The following is a 19,626-nucleotide window of genomic DNA, read 5'->3' on the forward strand; positions in this document are numbered from 1 at the left end:
TGATTGTCCTACTATACATCCAGTCTACTGTTAGATTAACCCATTTAGGCCTAGGATTATTGACTGCTTTAACTATTGAAAAATAGCAGATATACAAGCTCACAGCGAAAGCTTGTAGGTCAGCTATTTTTGAAAAAAAAAACATGATTTTTTTTGCAAGTCTTTGAATATATCTACCGGTACTTAAAAGTGAACATTTGTAACTCAAATATTTACTTCTGGGTGGTCCCTGGGACAACATATTTTGAGATGGGGGGTCCGTGGCCAAATACCTGTAATTTTGGGGGTCCTTGACATGAAAAGGTTTGAGAACAGCACGATTTAGAGGAAGGATTTAGAAGTCGGGTCAAAGATCAGGTCAAAGATATTCAAAGACTTGCACTCATTTTCACGTATTTTCAAAAATAGCAGATCTACAAGCTCGCTGTGAGCTTGTATATCTGCTATTTTTCTAAAGTTAAAGCTTAAAATAATGGTTAAAGTGGTTAAAATCTAACGTGACTCGGGCGCGTTCCAGGTATTTGAGAGTTAAGGATAGGTTCAGGGTTTACCTATGATTCTAGATGACTATTTCTATGTATTAGATGTGTTCTTATCTTGTGCCGTCTTTGCTTATTGTAAATCGCTTTGGATTAACCCATGTAGACCATATTAGTATTGTATGCTTCAACTATTAAAAAAATAGCAGATCTACAAGCGCACACTGCGAGCTTGTAGATCTGCTCTTTTTGAAAAGTCTTGAAAATCTGAATTTACCCGATTTTGACCCGATTCTGTAAGTGTCTTTTGAATCCTTCTACGTTTTTTTTGAAAAACCCTTGTTTCTACGTCAGTGCTTCTCAAACCTTTTCACGTGAAGGACCCCCAAAATGATATGTATTTGGCGCACGGACCCCCATCTCAAAATATTTAGTTCCAGGGACTACTCAGAAGCAAACTTTTAGTTACAAACGTTCACTTTAAAAATACATAATATTCAAAGATGTGCACACATTTTCACGTGTTTCAAAAATAGCAGATCTACAAGCTGGCAGCGGTGTGAGCTTGTATATCTGCTATTTTTCAATAGTTAAAGCATTCAATGATTCCAGGTCTAAATGGAGTGTCTGCTTCATGCCTAAATTGTAAATTGTGTCCGTCTGTCTTTCTTTCTTGCCCAGGTATTGATGAATAACCCTTTGTTCGCTGGTAACCCACAGCTGCAGGAGCAGTTCAGATCCCAGCTGCCTGTTTTCCTACAACAGGTATAACACATACTGTACTTACTGTACATCCAGCACAAGGCCATGAAAACCTCTCGGCCTCAGTGATCGAGTGCAGTCTTCTTCTTCTGTCGTATGTCCTTAGACCTTCAGCTCCGTTTTAGCAAGCCAGTCCAGTGTGTCATTGTCTAGGTCAGTTAAGCCACGGTCACCATTTGGTGGCCGGTATATGGGGCAGCTAGTCATCACATGTTCCACAGTCTGTGATGGATCACCGCATTCGCAGTGGGCACTGCCTGGGAGACCCCACTTGTGCATTGCTGCACCGAAACGTCCCACACCTGTCCTCAGACGATTGAGGGTTGTCCACTCCTTACGAGGAAGGTGCTGGCCAGGAACATCTGTAGGATCCTCAATGAATTGATGGAGCCTGGATGGTTCTGCTGCCTTCCACTGTTCCCTCCATCTTGCCTTCACCCAGGAAGCCTTGGAGGTGTCGGCTGATGTTGTGCAGAGCAATTCCTGGGCCTGTGTGGCAAAGGGGCGCCGGGACTTCAGACGCGTGCGCTGTGGTGTCTCCGTCACAACCTTGTGGAGGAGGTGGGATTCACTCATCTGTGCCTTGCGAGCGAGGGCCAGCGTGGCCGCGTCACGTCTGACTTCGGCTGGAGCGATTCCAGCGAGGACAGGTAGTTGGTTTGTTGGAGTGGCTCGAAGACATCCGGAGACAGTCCGTAGGGCGGTGTTGAGGGCAGGGTCCAGCTTCTTGGCATGGGGGCTACGGCTCCAGACTGGGGCACAGTACTCAGCGGCGGGGAAAACCAGAGCCTCGGTGGAGATGCGCAGTGTCTTAGTGGTAGCTCCCCATGTGGTACCGGCTAGACGCCGTATCAATGCGGCACGGGTGGTGGTCTTTGCCTTGACATCGAGTGCAGTGTTTCTCAACCACTGTGCCTGGGGACCTTTGGTGTGCCCCTGAGAAGGGTCAAGTGTGCCCCTTGAAACGGCTTGAAAGCCAGTATTGTATTTATAATTTTAAATATGATTTAAACTAGTGAAAACAGCCGATCTACAAGCACACAACGCCTCGCGTTGCGAGGCGTTGTGTGCTTGTAGATCTGCTGTTTTCACTACTGTTGTGCGACAGCCTTGTATGATGAAGCAGGGCTTTACTTTGCGAAGAAACGTACAAATGTGAAACTTGATGATACAAGGTTATCTTCCCGACAGTGACGATATTTGCACCCCCCGTATTATGTTGGTGTGCCCATGGATTCTTGGGACATGAAAAGTGTGCTCATGCAGAAAAAAAGGTTGAGAAACACTGATCTAGTGCTGTCCAGAGATTCCGTTAGCCGGTATTTACCGGCCATTGGCCGGTTAAATGTTTAATTGGCCGGTAATTATAAAGTCCACCGGCCACCGTGGCCGGCTGGGAAAATGCCTCTTAGGCTATTTTATAATTTAATCTTATTATTCACATAATTATTTGTCTAAAGGTAAAGCAGTAAAGCTACAACCATTAAAACCTCTATCATAATTTTAAATTTGTATCATGTTCTGTGAGTCTGACGACAGCAGAGCTCACCGCTGCTGCTGCTGCTTCATGCTGCGCTGTGCGCATTAGATCAGTCTATATTCGTCGTACGATGGTTTTGCGCATTGAAAATATCAGAGCTTCAAGCTCACAACACGTCAGCAACGTGCCGCGCTGTGAGCTTGTATGTCTGCTATTTGAGATACGCAGGACGGCCATACGGAGAAGCACACATCACGTTTAACAGCTGACAATTCCAGCAGCTTGTCCAAATCAGCGCTATACAGCGTGGGTTTAGTGTTATGATCCGAACAGAACTGGGGTTCTTCCGAGGTAATCTAGACCAAGCTGGACCCAGTAGACGATAATAAAAAAGGGACCCGAACTCTGTGGAATCACATGGATTATACAAGCACGCAAATGACTTTCTGATCGCATGGATGTGATGCCACTGTGGTGGTCAAAGCAACAGACAACAGAGGCAAGTCAACCTTCCTCCTTGCGCCATCATAACATAACATTAACAAAACAAAACAAAACAAAGGTTGTATGTTTGCATATTAAGGTTTAATGAGACGTGAAGCCAAAATCATATACTATTAACTTATTAATTTTTAGGCCACTGTGTGGCAGGGCACGCAAACGGTTCGCTTGAGTTGCGTCCACTTTAACTAGTATTCACTTCTTTTTTGGCAAGCGATCTAGGCCTACATAAGTAGATAGTTTAGGCTATTATTTCAGGAAAAGATTGCAATTGCATCTGTAATAAAGAGGAGCCCAGCGCTAACATAAAATAGTGTAATTATCAGTTGGGTGCACCATGCACACGCACATACAGTATCTCATCTGCAAACACGTATGTGACGTTCATTATAATATGGCCGATAAATTAATTGATTGGCCGCTAAAATATAATCGTGCCGGCCAACGTGGCCGGCCCCAAAAATGCCTAGCGGAAACCCTGGTGCTGTCCCGTTAATTTCAGTGAACTAATCATTTCGTTCACAGCACTGATCAGTTCAAACGGTTCGTTCGCGTTCACAGCGTGATCGTCCCGTGAAAAACACTAGCCGATCTACAAGCTCACCTAATTTCCACTATTTCTGACATTTTTCAACATTCACGATTATGACGATTATGACAAAATAGTTGCGATAATGTCAAATCACACAATTAGACGATTATGTAATAATTGTGACAGCCCTACTCAGAGACCACACGTAGAAGCTTATGCACATATGCGTCACCATATTTTGCCATGTCTAAGTGATCAGGCACACGCATATTGGTGCAATTATGTAAATGTGATGTAAACATATAAAGAATGTTATTACTTGTGAGCAGGCCTGGAATTTCGTCAGTTTAGGGGCAAGGCCAATTGGCCTTTGGTGTTGTCAAATTTTTGAGGGCACAAAGGCCAAGTGCCAGGGCAGGAAGGCCATCAATTAAAACAATGATTTTAAGTCCACGCCACAGTCATAATTAATTTAGCTTAAATGTTAAGGTTTAATGTAATACCTTTCAATTAAATAAATATCAAGAACCTGTTTATTTCTGTTTTGCCATGTGCAGTGGTGTAAAGTAACTAAGTACATTTACTTAAGTATTGTAGGCCTACTTACTACGTAATTTTGAGTATTTCTAACACTTACTTCTACTCCACTACATCTCGGATCCAAATATTGTACTTTTACTCCACTACAATTATTTGAAACCTTTAGTTACCAGTTACTTTGCATATATAAATTATAATATTATTAAACATACATGAACCACTTTAGCCCTATTTAGGCTATTTGAAAATAACCAAGCTTATAGAAAAAATAGCAGATCTACAAGCTCAAGATGTGTCGCATAACTATGCGTTGTGAGCTTGTAGATCTGCTATTTTCAAACATTTTGTACTTTTACTTTTGGTACTTTAAGTACATTTTGATACCAATACTTTTGTACTTTTACTCAAGTATATTTTGAATTTGAGGACTTTTACTTGCAACCGGAGTATTTCTACATTGCAGTAGGCTATTGATACTTTTACTTAAGTAAAACATTTGAGTACTTTTTCCACCACTGGCCATGTGTTGTGCACGCACGCACGCACGCACACACGCACACAAACTCCTCCCTCCCGTTCGCGGAGTGATCCTTTCTCAACAATAATGTACTTTCTGACAGCTCATCCTCTTGGGGAAAGAATAGCTTTTGGTTCCCTTAGTGCTGCATTTTGGTTGTTGTCCTGAGCTCAGCAGAGCTCCGTTTGAAAGCATTCGTTCGCACATTCGGATTTATTCAACAGGCTGCGTTAGATGTAGTCTAACTCCCGTTTAGCCCGGTGATGTTTTTGTGTTGTATAAACACTGTGTCGCGGGACTCCGGCGGCTCCACTATGCGGCGGCTGCTACTCTATGCTGCTACTACGAGCGTAAATGGAATCTACTACTGGTCATGTGAGGAGCTCAGCCAACCACGCACTGCTGTTACCGTAATGACTGGAAAATCGCGCAGAGGAAAAAACGGTAAAAAGCAGTTAATGGACTGCTGTGGGCGCCGGGGCACCACGGGCACTGTGGCCGTTTGGGCATGTCATTGTTCGAGGGGCACACGGCCAAAGAGAGGGGCAACGACGGCCATGGCCGTCGTGGCCGCCGTGAATTTCCTGCCCTGCTTGTGAGGGACTTACTTGATTACCATTTTAACACATTGGCTGCCATCAAAGGCTTAAAGGAGTAGTTCACCCCCAAAATGACTTTTTTTCTATTGATTAGTCACGCCATGGAGAGTAGAGTTCAATAATATCTTTTGGTTTTTGTCACATTGCTAAGACAAAAATTTGATTAGAGTAAATTTACCCCCATTGATTCCGCATGGGGACCCGTTTCGAAACAGGCCCCCATCCGGAATCAATGGGGGTACATTTTTTCACATCACATTTTTGTCTTAGGAATGCGACAAAATCAAAAAATATTATTGAACTCTACTCTCCATGGCGTGACTAATCAATAGAAAAAAAGTCATTTTGGTGGTGAACTACTCCTTTAATGGAAATTAACCAGCGCGCGTGCGTGCATTGTGCGTGCAGATCTCGGCGTGTGCAGTGACGTGCGCACAGGCGATATTTAGTATCATTTTAAACTTGAATTACAAAGTTATTTTCAGTCGGTTCTAAACAAAATGTCTATTATCTCAACATTTTCCTCGCAACATAATCACTAAAATATCACTGTCGGGCAGAAACCTTGTATCTCCAAATTTCAAATGTGTACGTCTTTTGGTAAAAAAAAACAGCCTATCTACCTATCTACAAGGTAGATCTGCTGTTTTCACTATTTCAGTACATTTTATAGATGATAAATACAAAATGAACAGTTTTGGACATACAAGGTTTCCACTCGACAACGACTATATGCTATAAATATAAGGTGCTGGGAGTGAACATTATAATGTAGGGGGTGCCTCGGATTAAAAAAAATATTCATGGGGTGCCCTGAGACAAAAAACGTTGGGGAACCCCTTGCTCTGTGACCTGACAGATGGATTGATCATAATGTCCGTGTTGCTCTCCAGATGCAGAACCCTGAGGCGTTGTCAGTAATGACCAACCCCCGGGCCATGCAGGCTCTCATGCAGATCCAGCAGGGCCTGCAGACGCTGCAGACAGAGGCACCAGGACTTATGCCCAGGTACACACACACACACACACACACACACACACACACACACACACACACACACACATATAGGGCTGTCACGATATGACATTTTACATGACGATTAATTGTCACTCAAATAATTGGCGATTAACGATTTAATTGTGTTTTTGTCGTTGATAATTACATTTCCGTTTGGCTTTTAGGCTTTGAAGTTGCACATGGTAGATATGAGACATAACCTAAATATACAAAGAAATTACTGACATATTTGACAACTTACTACTTAAAAAATAACTTTGATAGTGGAAATAGCCGATCTACAAGCTCACAACGCGTCGCATCGCGACGCGTTGTGAGCTTGTAGATCTGCTATTTCCACAATTTTTGACATTTTTTAAAATATATGAACTAGGGATGGTCCGATCAGGTTTTTTGGAACCGATCAGCGAGCACCGATCACAAAAGTTTGATCACCCGATACCGATCAATCACCGATCCGATCAAGTTATTATTTATATTTTCTAAATGTTAATGTTTTAACTTTAATTCATTCATTCACTCATGAATTCATTTATATATTTGCCTTATAGTTATTTACCAGCATTACTATGTATTTATTATCATAGCAGTAACTAATTATTCCTTCAGCACTGTGGAAATCAATACCCCAAAATGGCCTCAAGTGGGCATACTGAACGGCTGGTTGATCGGATGCACCGATCCGATTGGATCGGTGAATTTACCTTTTGATCTAAACCACCGATTATCGCCGATAACGCTTTGATCGGCCCGATCCGATCCATTGCCGATTGATCGGTAACATCTCTAATATGAACATTTTTCAACATGGAAACGATTATGACGATTATGAAAAATAATCACGATTATTTAAAAAAAAATCACGATTAGACGATTATGTAATAATTGTGACAGCCCTACACACACACACACACACACACACACACACACACACACACACACACACACACACCACACACACTCTCCAAAGTGGGGTCCAGGCACGTGCACACATAGACATCAAATGGGGCTTGAGCCCCTGCCCTTTTTACCTGTCTGTAACAAAAGTGCCCTCTCCAGAACATGAATGCAGTTTTCACTATGGTGAAAGAAATGCAAATGTCCTCTTTCCATGCCATACCTGAAGGCAGCATTCAAGAGAATTGTCTTGTCCAAACTCTCCTGAACTTGAATGCAGCATCTTATGTTGAAAGAATTGTGTAGAAATCCATGCCGTTACACCACATCTCCAGTATTGATTTGATCATTGGCCGGGGACCCAGCCACCAAAATGAGAGAGGACCAGTGATGTTCTGCCGTAGTTTAGATTTCTGTTTTATCCATTAGTTTGGTCATTAACACATTCCCCGCCATTTTAACATACCTTCGTACTCTACGGTGCCTCTGGTCTCCATAGACTTCCATGTAATTCATAGTGCACGGATCATGCACACCCATGCCTAGATAATGCACCACGTGTGTCCACATTGCTCACAGCTTCATGTCGTTTTTTTTTTCAAACAAAAAAATCCGAATGGAAATCCGTTCAGGCATTCATGAGATAGAAGCCATTATGTTTTCCTAAAATGTAAACAAAGATGGCTGCCATGTTTGATAGATGGGGTTGCTATGGGGGTTAAACATGCAATTTCGCGATTTCTATCATGCCTACTACATTTTTTGGGGTCAGAAAAAAAATTTGAAAACATTTTTTTTTTGATTTTTTTTTTTTTTTTTTTTTTTCAAAATGGCGGAAATACTCGGGACTATCGGGCCTGGCAGGGAAAGACATTGAAATAATCTCGGGACTATCGGGCCTGGCATGCAATGAGTTAAGGTCCACAGAATGAGAGGCCTGCTCTGCCGAAAACATCGCGAAAAAAGGTTATGGTCATTTGTATATTCACTGTCCCATTGACTCCACTAGAAATATAAAAAAAAAGAAAAAGGGGTCAAACTAGGGGTTCTTTATCATTCTGAATCCATTGGAAGCATTTGTTTTGCATGAAAAACATTACTTGGGCTGAATTTCAGCACCCCAAAACTGTGAAAAGTGGGAAAAACATTACTTTTTCACAGTTTTGGGGTGCTGAAATTCAGCCCAAGGAATGTTTTTCATGCAAAACAAATGCTTCCAATGGATGGAATCATGAAGAACCCCTAGTTTGACCCCCCACATGCTACTTAAAGCAGAATAATTTTTCCCTTTGTTTAATGTTTCTAGTGGAGTCAATGGGACAGTGTTCAGTAGTTCAGTGTGGTATCTAGCACCGAAAATAGCCGACCTCCGACCACAACACGCCGCGACGCGTCGTGAGCTTGGAGGTCGGCTATTTTCGATCTTTTCACCAAAAGGCCCTTTTAGAAATTTCAGACCCTGCACGTCCCTGCACACACACACACACACACACACACACACACACACACACACACACACACACACACACACAGACTCCAACACTCTGGCGCAGTGGGAAAGTATCGGTGTCCACCACCGCGGAGTCAAGGGGTTTGAAGTGGGGAGTGTTGGGGCGTAGTAGTAGAAAAAAAATGTATGCGCAACACTGCTCATCGGCCTACTTCCTCTTTACAGGGTCTTTTTAACACTTTTGCTTGGTGCCTTGGTGCCGCACCGCTTCCTCCGTAGGCCGCCGCTATTATTTTGAAGGGCCCGGGCGGGGTTGTTTTTGCGCCGATGGATTGTCACGTTACTTCAACGTTTACGTCATCTAGTCACACGACGTGTGTCATGTGACAGTGTGTCATGGCGGCCGCCATCCGAGCCTAGTTGTGCTGTAAACAAGCCAGCTTTGGAATTTCTTTTGAGTAAATGAAGTCTCTTTATGGGTCTCTCAATGGATCTGCTATGGAGGAGCTTTAACTTCGCGTGCACGCCCAACGTGCGTTGTAAACAAATCGCGGACATTACCGATCTTAATTACTTCCTGTGAACAGAAATTCAAAAAGTGATGACATAGATAGAGTTTTTGAATATAAATGAACCTTTGATTACATTCACCTGTTTGTTTCCCATTGGTGGCTCCCATTACTCCCATTACTTAGATTTTAAATCTGAGTAAACCAGCCTGAAGGGCTGGTCCCCTCGGATTGGTTCAGAAACACACAGGCTTCCTTTTCAAACTGAAACTTCAAAATAAAATACCCCAAATAGTCATTTCATTGGGTCTTTAACTATTGAAAAATAGCAGATCTACAAGCTTGCGAGCTTGTAGATCTGCTATTTTTGAAAAAAACTTGAAAATGTGTGCACGTCTTAGAATATCTTTGACCCGATCCTTGAACCGACTTCTAAATCCTTCCTCTAAATCAGTGGTTCTCAAACCGTTTCTTGTCAAGGACCCCCAAAATTGCAGGTATTTGCCACAGACTCCCATCTCAAAATATGTTGTTCCAGGGACCCCCAGAAGCAAATATTTGAGTTACAAATGTTCGCTTTTAAATAGATATATTCAAAGACTTGCAAAAACAATAGCAGATCTACAAAAATAGCAGATCTACAAGCTCGCAGCGCGCGCTGTGTAGGCCTGTCCTCTAAAAATCGACGAATCGACGCGTCGTTTTAAGCCCCGCGAATCGACGCCAATTGTTTGAGTCGAAGCGAAAATATATATTTTTTTTTATATCACCAGTTAGCCAACTACTGCGGTGCACTGCTGGACTGGTGAGGTGTCATGTACTTCCAATGAGAAGTAGCAATTGGCGAACAGTTATTTATTGTCTCGCACCAGCGTATAGGTGAAAGTGAGACAGAAACGGCCAGAACGGTTCAGAACCGCCGCCTCGTTAAAACATTCGGAGCCAGGACGGTGTTCCGTTAAGAGGAGGAAGCACGCTGTCAAAATCCCATATTAAATAACCTCCTGCACAGCACAAACGCACGTCCACGAAGTAAACACTCTTCTAAAGTCAAATTAACATACACAAGTGTAGGCTACAAGTTACGTTTTCTAATTAAAGTGCTTCTGAATTGTTCCAGTGTTGTAATCCATGATGAATGATTGTGTTTCGCTGCGTTTGCGTTCATGACAAGTCCACGCTGCTGGCTCTGGCCGGGAGCTATGCCTCCCCTTTTTTATGATCCGTTTCTGAAATGAATCCGTTCTCGACACTGACTCATTACTCTGTCAGTGCTCTGTGTCCCGCGACTGCGGACTGGATCCCATCGTTCATTTAAAAGAGCCGTTCAAGAGAGCGGAATCGTTCGCGAATGTCTCATCTCTACTGCACGCTGCAGAGAGACGGGGCAGGGTTGAACAGCGGAGATGTTTTATTTGTTTTAACGGTGTGTTATAACTCTATGGTTGTACACTGCTATGCAGATAACATTTGTGCTCGCGCACCGATATCACCGAAAACACTGTGTATTCAATTCATCTCTTAATGTATTATTGTATTATGTAGACATGGTTTAAAGCAACACTTTTTCTTTTTTTTTTACACAAAGTAGACTATAAAACGATTCGTCAACGCGTCGGATTAACCCCCGCGACTCGAATCGACTCCATAAATCCTGAGTCGAGGACAGGCCTAGCGCTGTGAGCTTGTAGATCTGCTATTTTTCAATAGTTAAAGCATTCAATAATTCTAGGTCTAAATGGGTTAATACCAAAAGGATTGGAAGATTTGGAGGAACCCCTGTAGTAACTCTGAGGACCCCCATGTCGAAGACCCATGGCCTAAATCAGGGGTCTTCAACAGGGGGTCCGCGACCCCTAGGGCGTCCGCGGAGGTATTGCAGGGGGTCCGCGAAATTATTGCTTAAAAAAAAAGATTTCAAAAAATGTTTTTTTTTTTTTTCACATTTATGTAAAAAAATAAATCATGATTCTATCCATTTTGAATAGCTTGAATACATGATTACTATGCAATTGACAGATTGTTGATATTATTGACATTGGTTCTCAGTTAATAAATAGTATGTTTAGAAATGGTAGTTGTACGGCCCACCCTGCTCGCTGTAACTTGTACATCTTTAAAATAAAAAAAATATGTGGTAGCCCTGACCCACCCACCCTACGAGGTGGTAGGGGGTCCCTGCTCCATCTCCCCATCAGTTTGGGGGTCCCCGGCCTGAAAACGTTGAAGACCCATGGCCTAAATTGTAATGTTCTACTGACTCTTTCTACTGACTCTCTCTCTCTTCTCTCTCTGGTCAGTCTGGTGCCCGGCGGTATCCCCGGCATGCCCGCCGCCGCGCCCATGCCCGCGGGTGGGGGCGTGGCCCCGGAGAACCCCGCCCCCTCGCCCAGCGCGCCGGCGGGGACCAGCGCCGCCCAGCAGCAGCTCATGCAGCAGATGCTCCAGATGTTTGCTGGGGGGGGAGGAGGAGTGGGGGGAGGAACGGTACGTACATGCACGAGTAGTCCACAAACGCGTACGTAAACCACGTACATGCACGAGTAGTCCACAAACGCGTACGTAAACCACGTACATGCACGAGTAGTCCACAAACGCGTACGTAAACCAGTGATGATTTCGTCGACCAAAAAACCATGACGAAAAATGTTTGTCGACTGCGCTTTTTTCACTGACGAAAACTGAATAAAAACTAAGCTGTGATGGACTAAAACTAAGACTAAATGTATTGACAATTTCGTCAAGCAATTTCGTCAAGCAATTTCGTCAAGCTGTGCGACGCGTTGTGAGCTTGTAGATCTGCTATTTTCAGCACACAACCAAGTGTAAAATCAGTCATTACGATGCCATCAAAGCTTTCCAAAATGCATTTTAGTTGACTAAATCAACTGTAGAGTCGCCTAAAATCGTATGATATTTAGTCGACTAAAATTAGACTAAAACTTCAAACTTTTCAGGTGACTAAATTATGACTAAAACTAAAAGACATTTTATTCAAAAGACTGACTGAAACTAAATCATTTTTTTTTCATGGTTTATAAAGCTTGGCTAGATAGGAAGTCATAAGAATGAGTTGTCAATGATCCTGGTGGATGAATTTGTTAATGCTCTATATCAGGGCTTCTCAAACCTTTTTAGGCCGTGACCCCCAAAATAAACATATTTGAACTGGGGACCCCCACCCTGACAAGCACTTGGAATTGTAGGTATTACATTTAATGTGACTCGGTTGGTTCCGCAGATAAATATTGTGAAAATAGCAGATCTACGGGCTTGAGCAAGTGGATCGGCTATTTATTTTATAATGTTCGCCTCTTGCTTACTTAATATTTGGTCAGTCCTGCCGAATATTTGACTATTCGAGTACTCCGAGGTCGAATAATCGAATACTAAAAATCACTATTTGTGAATGCCCTACTGTGGTGTAACATTATAACCCCCCCCCCCCCCCCCCCCCCCCACACACACAGACCCAGACCCCAGAGGTGCGGTTCCAGTCTCAGCTGGACCAGCTGAACGCCATGGGCTTCATCAACCGCGAGGCCAACCTGCAGGCGCTCATCGCCACGGGGGGAGACATCAACGCCGCCATCGAGAGACTGCTTGGCTCACAGCCCTCATAAAGACATATTAACGCACACACACACACACACACACACACACACCTATACGTTCATCCACACACACACACACACACACACACACACACACACACACACACACACATTCATCACCAACCAACCACGCAGCATCTCGCGTCGAACCGAGAACCGAAAAGAAATAATCGATCCCAAACTGACAGAAAGAAGAAGAAGAATCTTGGGCAGGATATGTATGACCCCTCCACCCCCAATTCTACTGCTTTCCTCTTTAGATCGCTATCCCGTTCCGCCACCGCCGCCGCTAGCCCGCTATTTTGTCTTCTCGAGTTCGGGCATCATCTAACACGGTGTTTCTCAAATGTCAAGGTCTCCCCTTAACTCTGACAGTGTACAAATGGAACCACGGGTTCATTTGGTTCCGTTTGTACACTGTCAGAGTTACAGACTTGTATGGGTCAATTTAGACCCTCCTAAAGGAACCCACAGGGTCCCTGGAATCCACTTTGAGAACCAATGATCTGCCAATAAAGGGCAACAGAATTGTTGCAGAGTTTGGACTGAACCCACTCCCACGGCTCGTTGCGGGGCTGCTCCCGACTGTTTTCAGTGGGCGAACGGAAGAACCAACCGCCGTTTTGACGTCGTCCCCTCCTCCGAACGCAAGATTTGCCGCGGTCAAGACGGAACGGCCCGCCGAGAGGGTTAGTTTCGCAAGTACACGATGAAAAGTGTCGGCCCCGCCGTGCTTGTAGACCAACTCGTGGAGGTCTGGTACAGGCACCGATGGAACACAGAAGCAGTCGTTTTCTCCCCCCGATGCGTTGGATGGTCCGCTGAGCTGACTAACCCACTGGAAGACCTGCTGACAGTCTTAGTAGCCAGGGATCCGGTCACCAAAATGGGAGACGACCTTTGATTTTCTGCCACACTTTTTATTTCTGTTTTATCTATTAGTTTGGTCATTAAGGTCCACAGAATGAGAGGCCTGCTCTGCTGGAAACATCGCATAAAAAGTTATGGCCATTTGTATATTCACTGTCCCATTGACTCCACTAGAAATATATTAAAAAAAAAAGAAAACAAATGCTTGCAATGGATTCAGAATGATGAAGAACCCCTAGTTTGACCCCTCACATGTTTTTTTTTCCTTAGATTTTTTTTTAATATTTTTAGTGGAGTCAATGGGACAGTGAATATACAAATGGCCATAACTTTTTTCTTGCAATGTTTCCGACAGAGCAGGCCTCTCATTCTGTGGACCTTAATGACCAAACTAATAGATAAAACAGAAATAAAAAGTGCGGCAGAACATCACAGGTTCAACCCTATTCCTTGAGCTTTTGGGCTTGTGGATCCCCGACTATAGGGGAGCTTTGTGGAGAAATCACTATTTAACTCGGAACAGCCTTGTCAACGCTGTGCAGATACACAAGCTCACGGCGCGGCACCGAGGGCCCGGCGCTGTGAGCTTGTAGGAAAACATGAAAATGTGTGCAAATCTTTGAATATGTTTTATTTATTTTTTAAGCGAACATTTGTATCTCAAATATTTGCTTCTGGGGGGGTTCCCCGATACATACTATTTTGAGATGGGGTCGACATATAGAAATGTGCGTTTTTTTCCAAAACCTTAGAAGGATTTAGGAGACATTTATAGATTTGGGCCAAAAACATTCAAAGACTTGCACAAATGTTCACATTGTTTCCCAAAGAACATTAGGTTAACTTTTTCGCCGCCGTTGACAGTCCTCACCGTCATTGAAAGGGTTAATACCATGGCGCCGTTGACGGTGAGGACTGTGAATCTTACTGTATATACAGTAAAGATATTATTACTTAATGTCGCTCCGGTCCCGCTCGCATCGGTAATGTCGGCGATTTGTTTACAACGCACGTTGGGCGTGCACGCGAAGTGAAGCTCCTCAATGTTAAGTCAATGGAGAGGCCCATAAAGAAACTTCATTTAAACAAAATAGCCATTTTGAGACATTTTGCAGCAGATCTAAATGTAAACAAGGCACAAGGCAGGGCGCAGCCATCTTGCCTCTTCTTGTCCCACACTGTCATGTGACTAGATGACGTAATCGTTGCCGTCAAGTGATAATCCAAAAAAACAAAAACAACCCCCTTCCGGCCCTTCAAAATAATAGCGGCGTCCGACGGAGGAAACGACGTGGCGCCGAGGCACCAAGCAACCTTCAGATTAAGAGGCAGTAGATGTGTTAAGAGATGGGATTGCAAAGACGATGGATACGTATCGGTCGTTCCTCGTGAATAAGACGGGTCCCTGGTTCACACGGCGCGGTTTGGTTTTACGAAGACGCCCCCACCCCACCCCACCCTCTGGAGCAGTGTTTCTCAACCACTGTGCCTGGGGACCTTTGGTGTGCCCCTGAGAAGGGTCAAGTGTGCCCCTGAGAAGGGTCAAGTGTGCCCCTCGAAACTGCCTGAAAGCCAGTATTGTATTTATCATTTTAAAAATGATTTAAACTAGTGAAAACAGCCTTATCTACAAGCACACATGTGCTTGTAGATCTGCCGTTTTCACTACTGTTGTGCGACGGCCTTGTATGATGAAGCAGGGCTTTACTTTGCGAAGAAACGTACAAATTTGAAACTTGGAGATGCAAGGTTTCTTCCCGACAGTGACGACATTTACACCACCGTATTATGTTGGTGTGCCCATGGGTTCTTGGGACATGAAAAGTGTGCCCATGCAGAAAAAAAAAAAAGGTTGAGAAACACTGGTCTGGCGAACTACGCTGCAAATCCTGCCCGGCGACAGCAACAACCCCCTCACTATTTATTGCAGAGTGCTTGAGGAGCGTCCTCTTCTCCGTGCCCCCCCACACTTCCCTAAAGTTGAGATGTTGTCATTCCAGATAGTCAGGGAATTTGAATAAAACCCTGGGAATAAATTCCTTACCAAACAATTTCTTCACCAATGTGTTTGTAAAAGGTGTCTAGTAACACATCTAACACAGATTGAAATTCAACATCCCTAGCAAAATGTTTGACACCTAGGGTAATTCTGGGTCTCATTCACTTACTATACACTGTACTATAAGGGAAAAAAAAAAAAAAAAACACCTAGTTAGAACCCTCACATCCCACTTAAAGCATATTTTTGGAAGTGATTTTTTCCCTTATAGTACATGTATAGTAAGTGAATGAGACCCAGAATTACCCTAGCTGTCAAACATTTAGCTTGGGATGTTGCATTTCAATCTTTGTTAGATATGTTACTAGACACCTTTACGAACACGTTGGTGAAGAAATTGTTTGGTAAGGAATTTATTCCCAGATTTGACAGGTATTCTGCTCATTTCCCCCGACTAAGATTAAGGGAGTCTCTCAGCCGAGAGCGAGAGCTCTCTCTCTTCCTCCCTCTCTCTCTCTCTTAAGGCTGTCACGATTATGACATTTTACACGGCGATTAATTGTCACTCAAATGATTGCGATTAGCGATTTAATTGCGTTCCAGTCGTTGACAATTACATTTCTGTTTGCCTTGTAGGTTTTGAAGTTGCACGTGGCAGATATGACACGTGACCTAAATGTACAAAGAAGTTACTTAACATATTTGACAACTTTATACTTGAAAAAGAACATTGATAGTGGAAATGGCCGATCTACGAGCTCACAACGCGTTGTGAGCTCGTAGATCTGCTATTTCCACTATTTTTGAAAATGTTTGACAATATGAACATTTTTCAACATAACATAACCGTAAACGATCATGACGAAATAATTGCGACTATATCAAATAATTGTGATTTAGACGATTGTGTGATAATTGTGACAGCCCTACTCTCTCTCTCGTTCTCTCCCTCCTCTCTTCTTCTCGAGGCACTGCTACTGTGCCTTCCGTGCTCTCACACCTTTAGAAGAGTACCACTTTCGTCAAATTACTCTCCCCCCTCTCCCCTCCCCTCCCTTCGGCTCCCACCACCTGTGATGTACCGTTGAGCCTCGTAGCATAATTTGTAAAGATTTCAGGTGAGACTAAAATAAAATCACTGTCTTGCCACCCCAAAAAAAATAAACATGGAGTAAAATTATTTTCCAACTAAAGGCAAACACAAATAAACAAAAAAAATATATAAGGATGCATCACACTTTATTTTCTTTTACAAAAGGTCAAATTAACTCAAGAATACAAATTGTTTCCAGTACACGGATGTATCTACATTAACAGGTATTTACCGTTCACAGCAAACTACAGTTTTGCCAGACATGTTCCATTTTACTCCTTTTGGAAAAAAAGCTAATAAAAAAAAAAGGGAGAAAAATAATCTGTGGTCTGGATTGAGTAAGACCTAGATGAGTTGGGAACAAAGTAAAACAAAAACAAAACTTTTTTCAGTCACGTTTATCTGCCTTTCTGACACTGCTGAGTCATCCTGCCTTATTGCCAATGTTCTCAGCCTATCAGAATGCCCGTTACAAAAAACAAACGCTGTCGAGAAGTTGACTTAAAAGTCAACAAAGTGGATTTCAGGGACCCTGTGGGTTCCTTTAGGGAGGTCTAAATTGACCCTTACAAGTATGTAACTCTGACAGTATACAAATGGAACCAAATGGACCTGTTAATGTCAAAGTTAAGGCGTTGACGTTCGAGAACCAATGGTTTTAGGACATGGTCAAATTAACCCATTCAGAACGGGTACACACTATTGTGTATCGTTATTTTATGCTTTAACTATTGAAAAATAGCAGATATACAAGCTCACAGCGCGGCACCGAGTGCCACGCTGCAAGCTTGTAGATCTGCTATTTTTCCAAAATCGTGAAAATTAGAATTTCGACCCGATTCTATAAGTGTCTTTTGAAATCCTTCAAAAATAGCAGATGTGAGCTTGTATATCTGCTATTTTTCACTGGTTAAAGCAGTCAATAATTTAAGGCACAATGATGCAGCATTGTTTGGAGAGTAGCGATGGGCAGAAATGTCAGTTTGGCCCAAAAAACGACTTGTGCAATTATGCTATGAGGCTAGCGATATACAATCCCAGCGTCCATTATTTGTCCAGTCCGGAAAAGCATCCTTTTCCTCCATGAATCAGTTACCAGAGTAAACCCCCCACCACCCCAACACCACAAGCAGAAGATGCAGGCAGAATTCATGAAAAGAAATGTAAAAAAAAAAAAAAGAAAACAGAAAACGAATGAGCTTTTTTTTTTCTTTTTATCTGATTTATCTCTCTTAATAGGTTTTCTTCTTTCTTTTCTTTTCTTTCTTTTCTTTATTTTTTTGGTGCAAGACAGAGAGATGATCATCGTATCGAAAGGAAGGAAAAAAATAAAAATTTGGAAATCATTGAAATGCTACATTGACGAGGCTTTACATTCTTCTACTGGCACGGTCCTAACCGATCGTCCATCTGTAAAAAGATAAATACAATTGATGATAATTTTAGTTTTTTTTTTTTTTTTTTTTCGCTTTTGAAAATCTCAGAATTGTCGTTGTGGTGAACCGTGGCAACGGGGCTCTGTATAGCTTTGCTTTGTCTATTGACCGCAGCTGGAACAAACAACAAAAAATAAATACAAATCCATCTCCCAAATTCAACATGTCGGAACTAACTTTTAACAGTACTGTACTAAAAAGAATAAAACAAAAAACTTGGTCAAAAAGAGACGGTTTGCTTTGTGTCCGTTCATTCATTGATTTATTTGGGGAAAGAGAAACTGTTGCCGTGAGGTAGGGTTGGGGATCCGGAAACCGGAGGAACCGGATCTGGACCTCCCCCAAGGAACGGGAATGGATTCCATTACATTTGGAACCGGTTTCCCCTTAGTTGAGAGAGAGATGAAGCAGGGACCCCCACAACATGTTCATAGATTCCATATAGTTTCATTGTTTGACAGCACAATCATCAGTGTATTTTGGATTCATGTCAATTTGTTTAACCACTTGAACTGTCAAACTTGACCGTTCACTCTGTACTTGGTCTGCTCTTTTTCCCCTCTACACCAAAGCTCTTTGCCAAAAATAGCCGATCTACAAGCTCGCTTGTAGATCTGCTATTTTTTGGCTAAAGTCCTCAGAATATGGACGCTAGGGTTCAAGTGCTTAATATAAAAAAAGAAGAAAAAAAAGGTTTCTATCACACAAAGATTTGGAGGACCCCCTGTTGAAGACCCCTGATCTACACTGTTAAGCTGGATGTACACTGTTGCGTTTTTTTCTTTGCGAAATGTGTTTTTCAGGGCAAGGTAGAGATGGAGAGAGCAAGGGACCCAGTGGACGAAAAAAACAAAAAAAAACGAAACGGGCGGCAGTGTGCAAACGTGCTTGACATAAATTGAGGTTGATTTCTTTATTTGCGTGCTCCAAAATTCGCTCCTATATTCGGCCGCAGCAGTGTGCAACGACCTTTAGAGCTCGTTATGTGGACTTCGCGTCTGCTGTGCGATTACAATACCAGAGGTTATCGAGCGTTTTAATCTCAAGGACCAGAATAACGCTACAAAGTGTGCAAATGGAATTACGGGTCCATTTGCACACTCCCGAGTTACAGACTTGTCAGGGTCCATTTGGTTACATTTATACACGTAACCCAGAGGTTCCCTAGACCACTTTGAGATCCACTACAATAATATGTATTGCAGTAGGGCATTCACCAAATATTCGAATATCAAAGTCACTATTCGACGACGTTCACCGAATTCGGATATTCACTTATTTATTTTTTTCTATTTTCTCTTTAAAATAGTTTATAAAACTTGACTGGATA

The 19,626-nt window shown here is 42.8% G+C and overlaps 1 protein-coding gene across 1 annotated transcript in view; it reads left to right on the forward strand.

Annotated features, from left to right (window-relative positions):
• The window catches only part of LOC308293323 (ubiquilin-4-like), a 47,385-nt gene extending 28,858 nt beyond the window's left edge, over positions 1-18,527 (forward strand). Inside the window, exons 8-11 of the mRNA XM_080735784.1 lie at positions 1,161-1,244; positions 6,304-6,419; positions 11,585-11,771; positions 12,755-18,527. Of these exons, the coding sequence (XP_080591910.1) occupies positions 1,161-1,244; positions 6,304-6,419; positions 11,585-11,771; positions 12,755-12,907 (540 nt within the window). The 3' untranslated portion in view covers positions 12,908-18,527. The remainder of the gene's footprint in view (positions 1-1,160; positions 1,245-6,303; positions 6,420-11,584; positions 11,772-12,754) is intronic.
• Positions 18,528-19,626: the final 1,099 nt, after the last annotated feature.

Source organism: Nannobrachium achirus (assembly GCF_963921795.1).
Source record: "Nannobrachium achirus genome assembly, chromosome: 10".
In the NCBI taxonomy this organism is placed as follows: Eukaryota; Metazoa; Chordata; class Actinopteri; order Myctophiformes; family Myctophidae; genus Nannobrachium; species Nannobrachium achirus.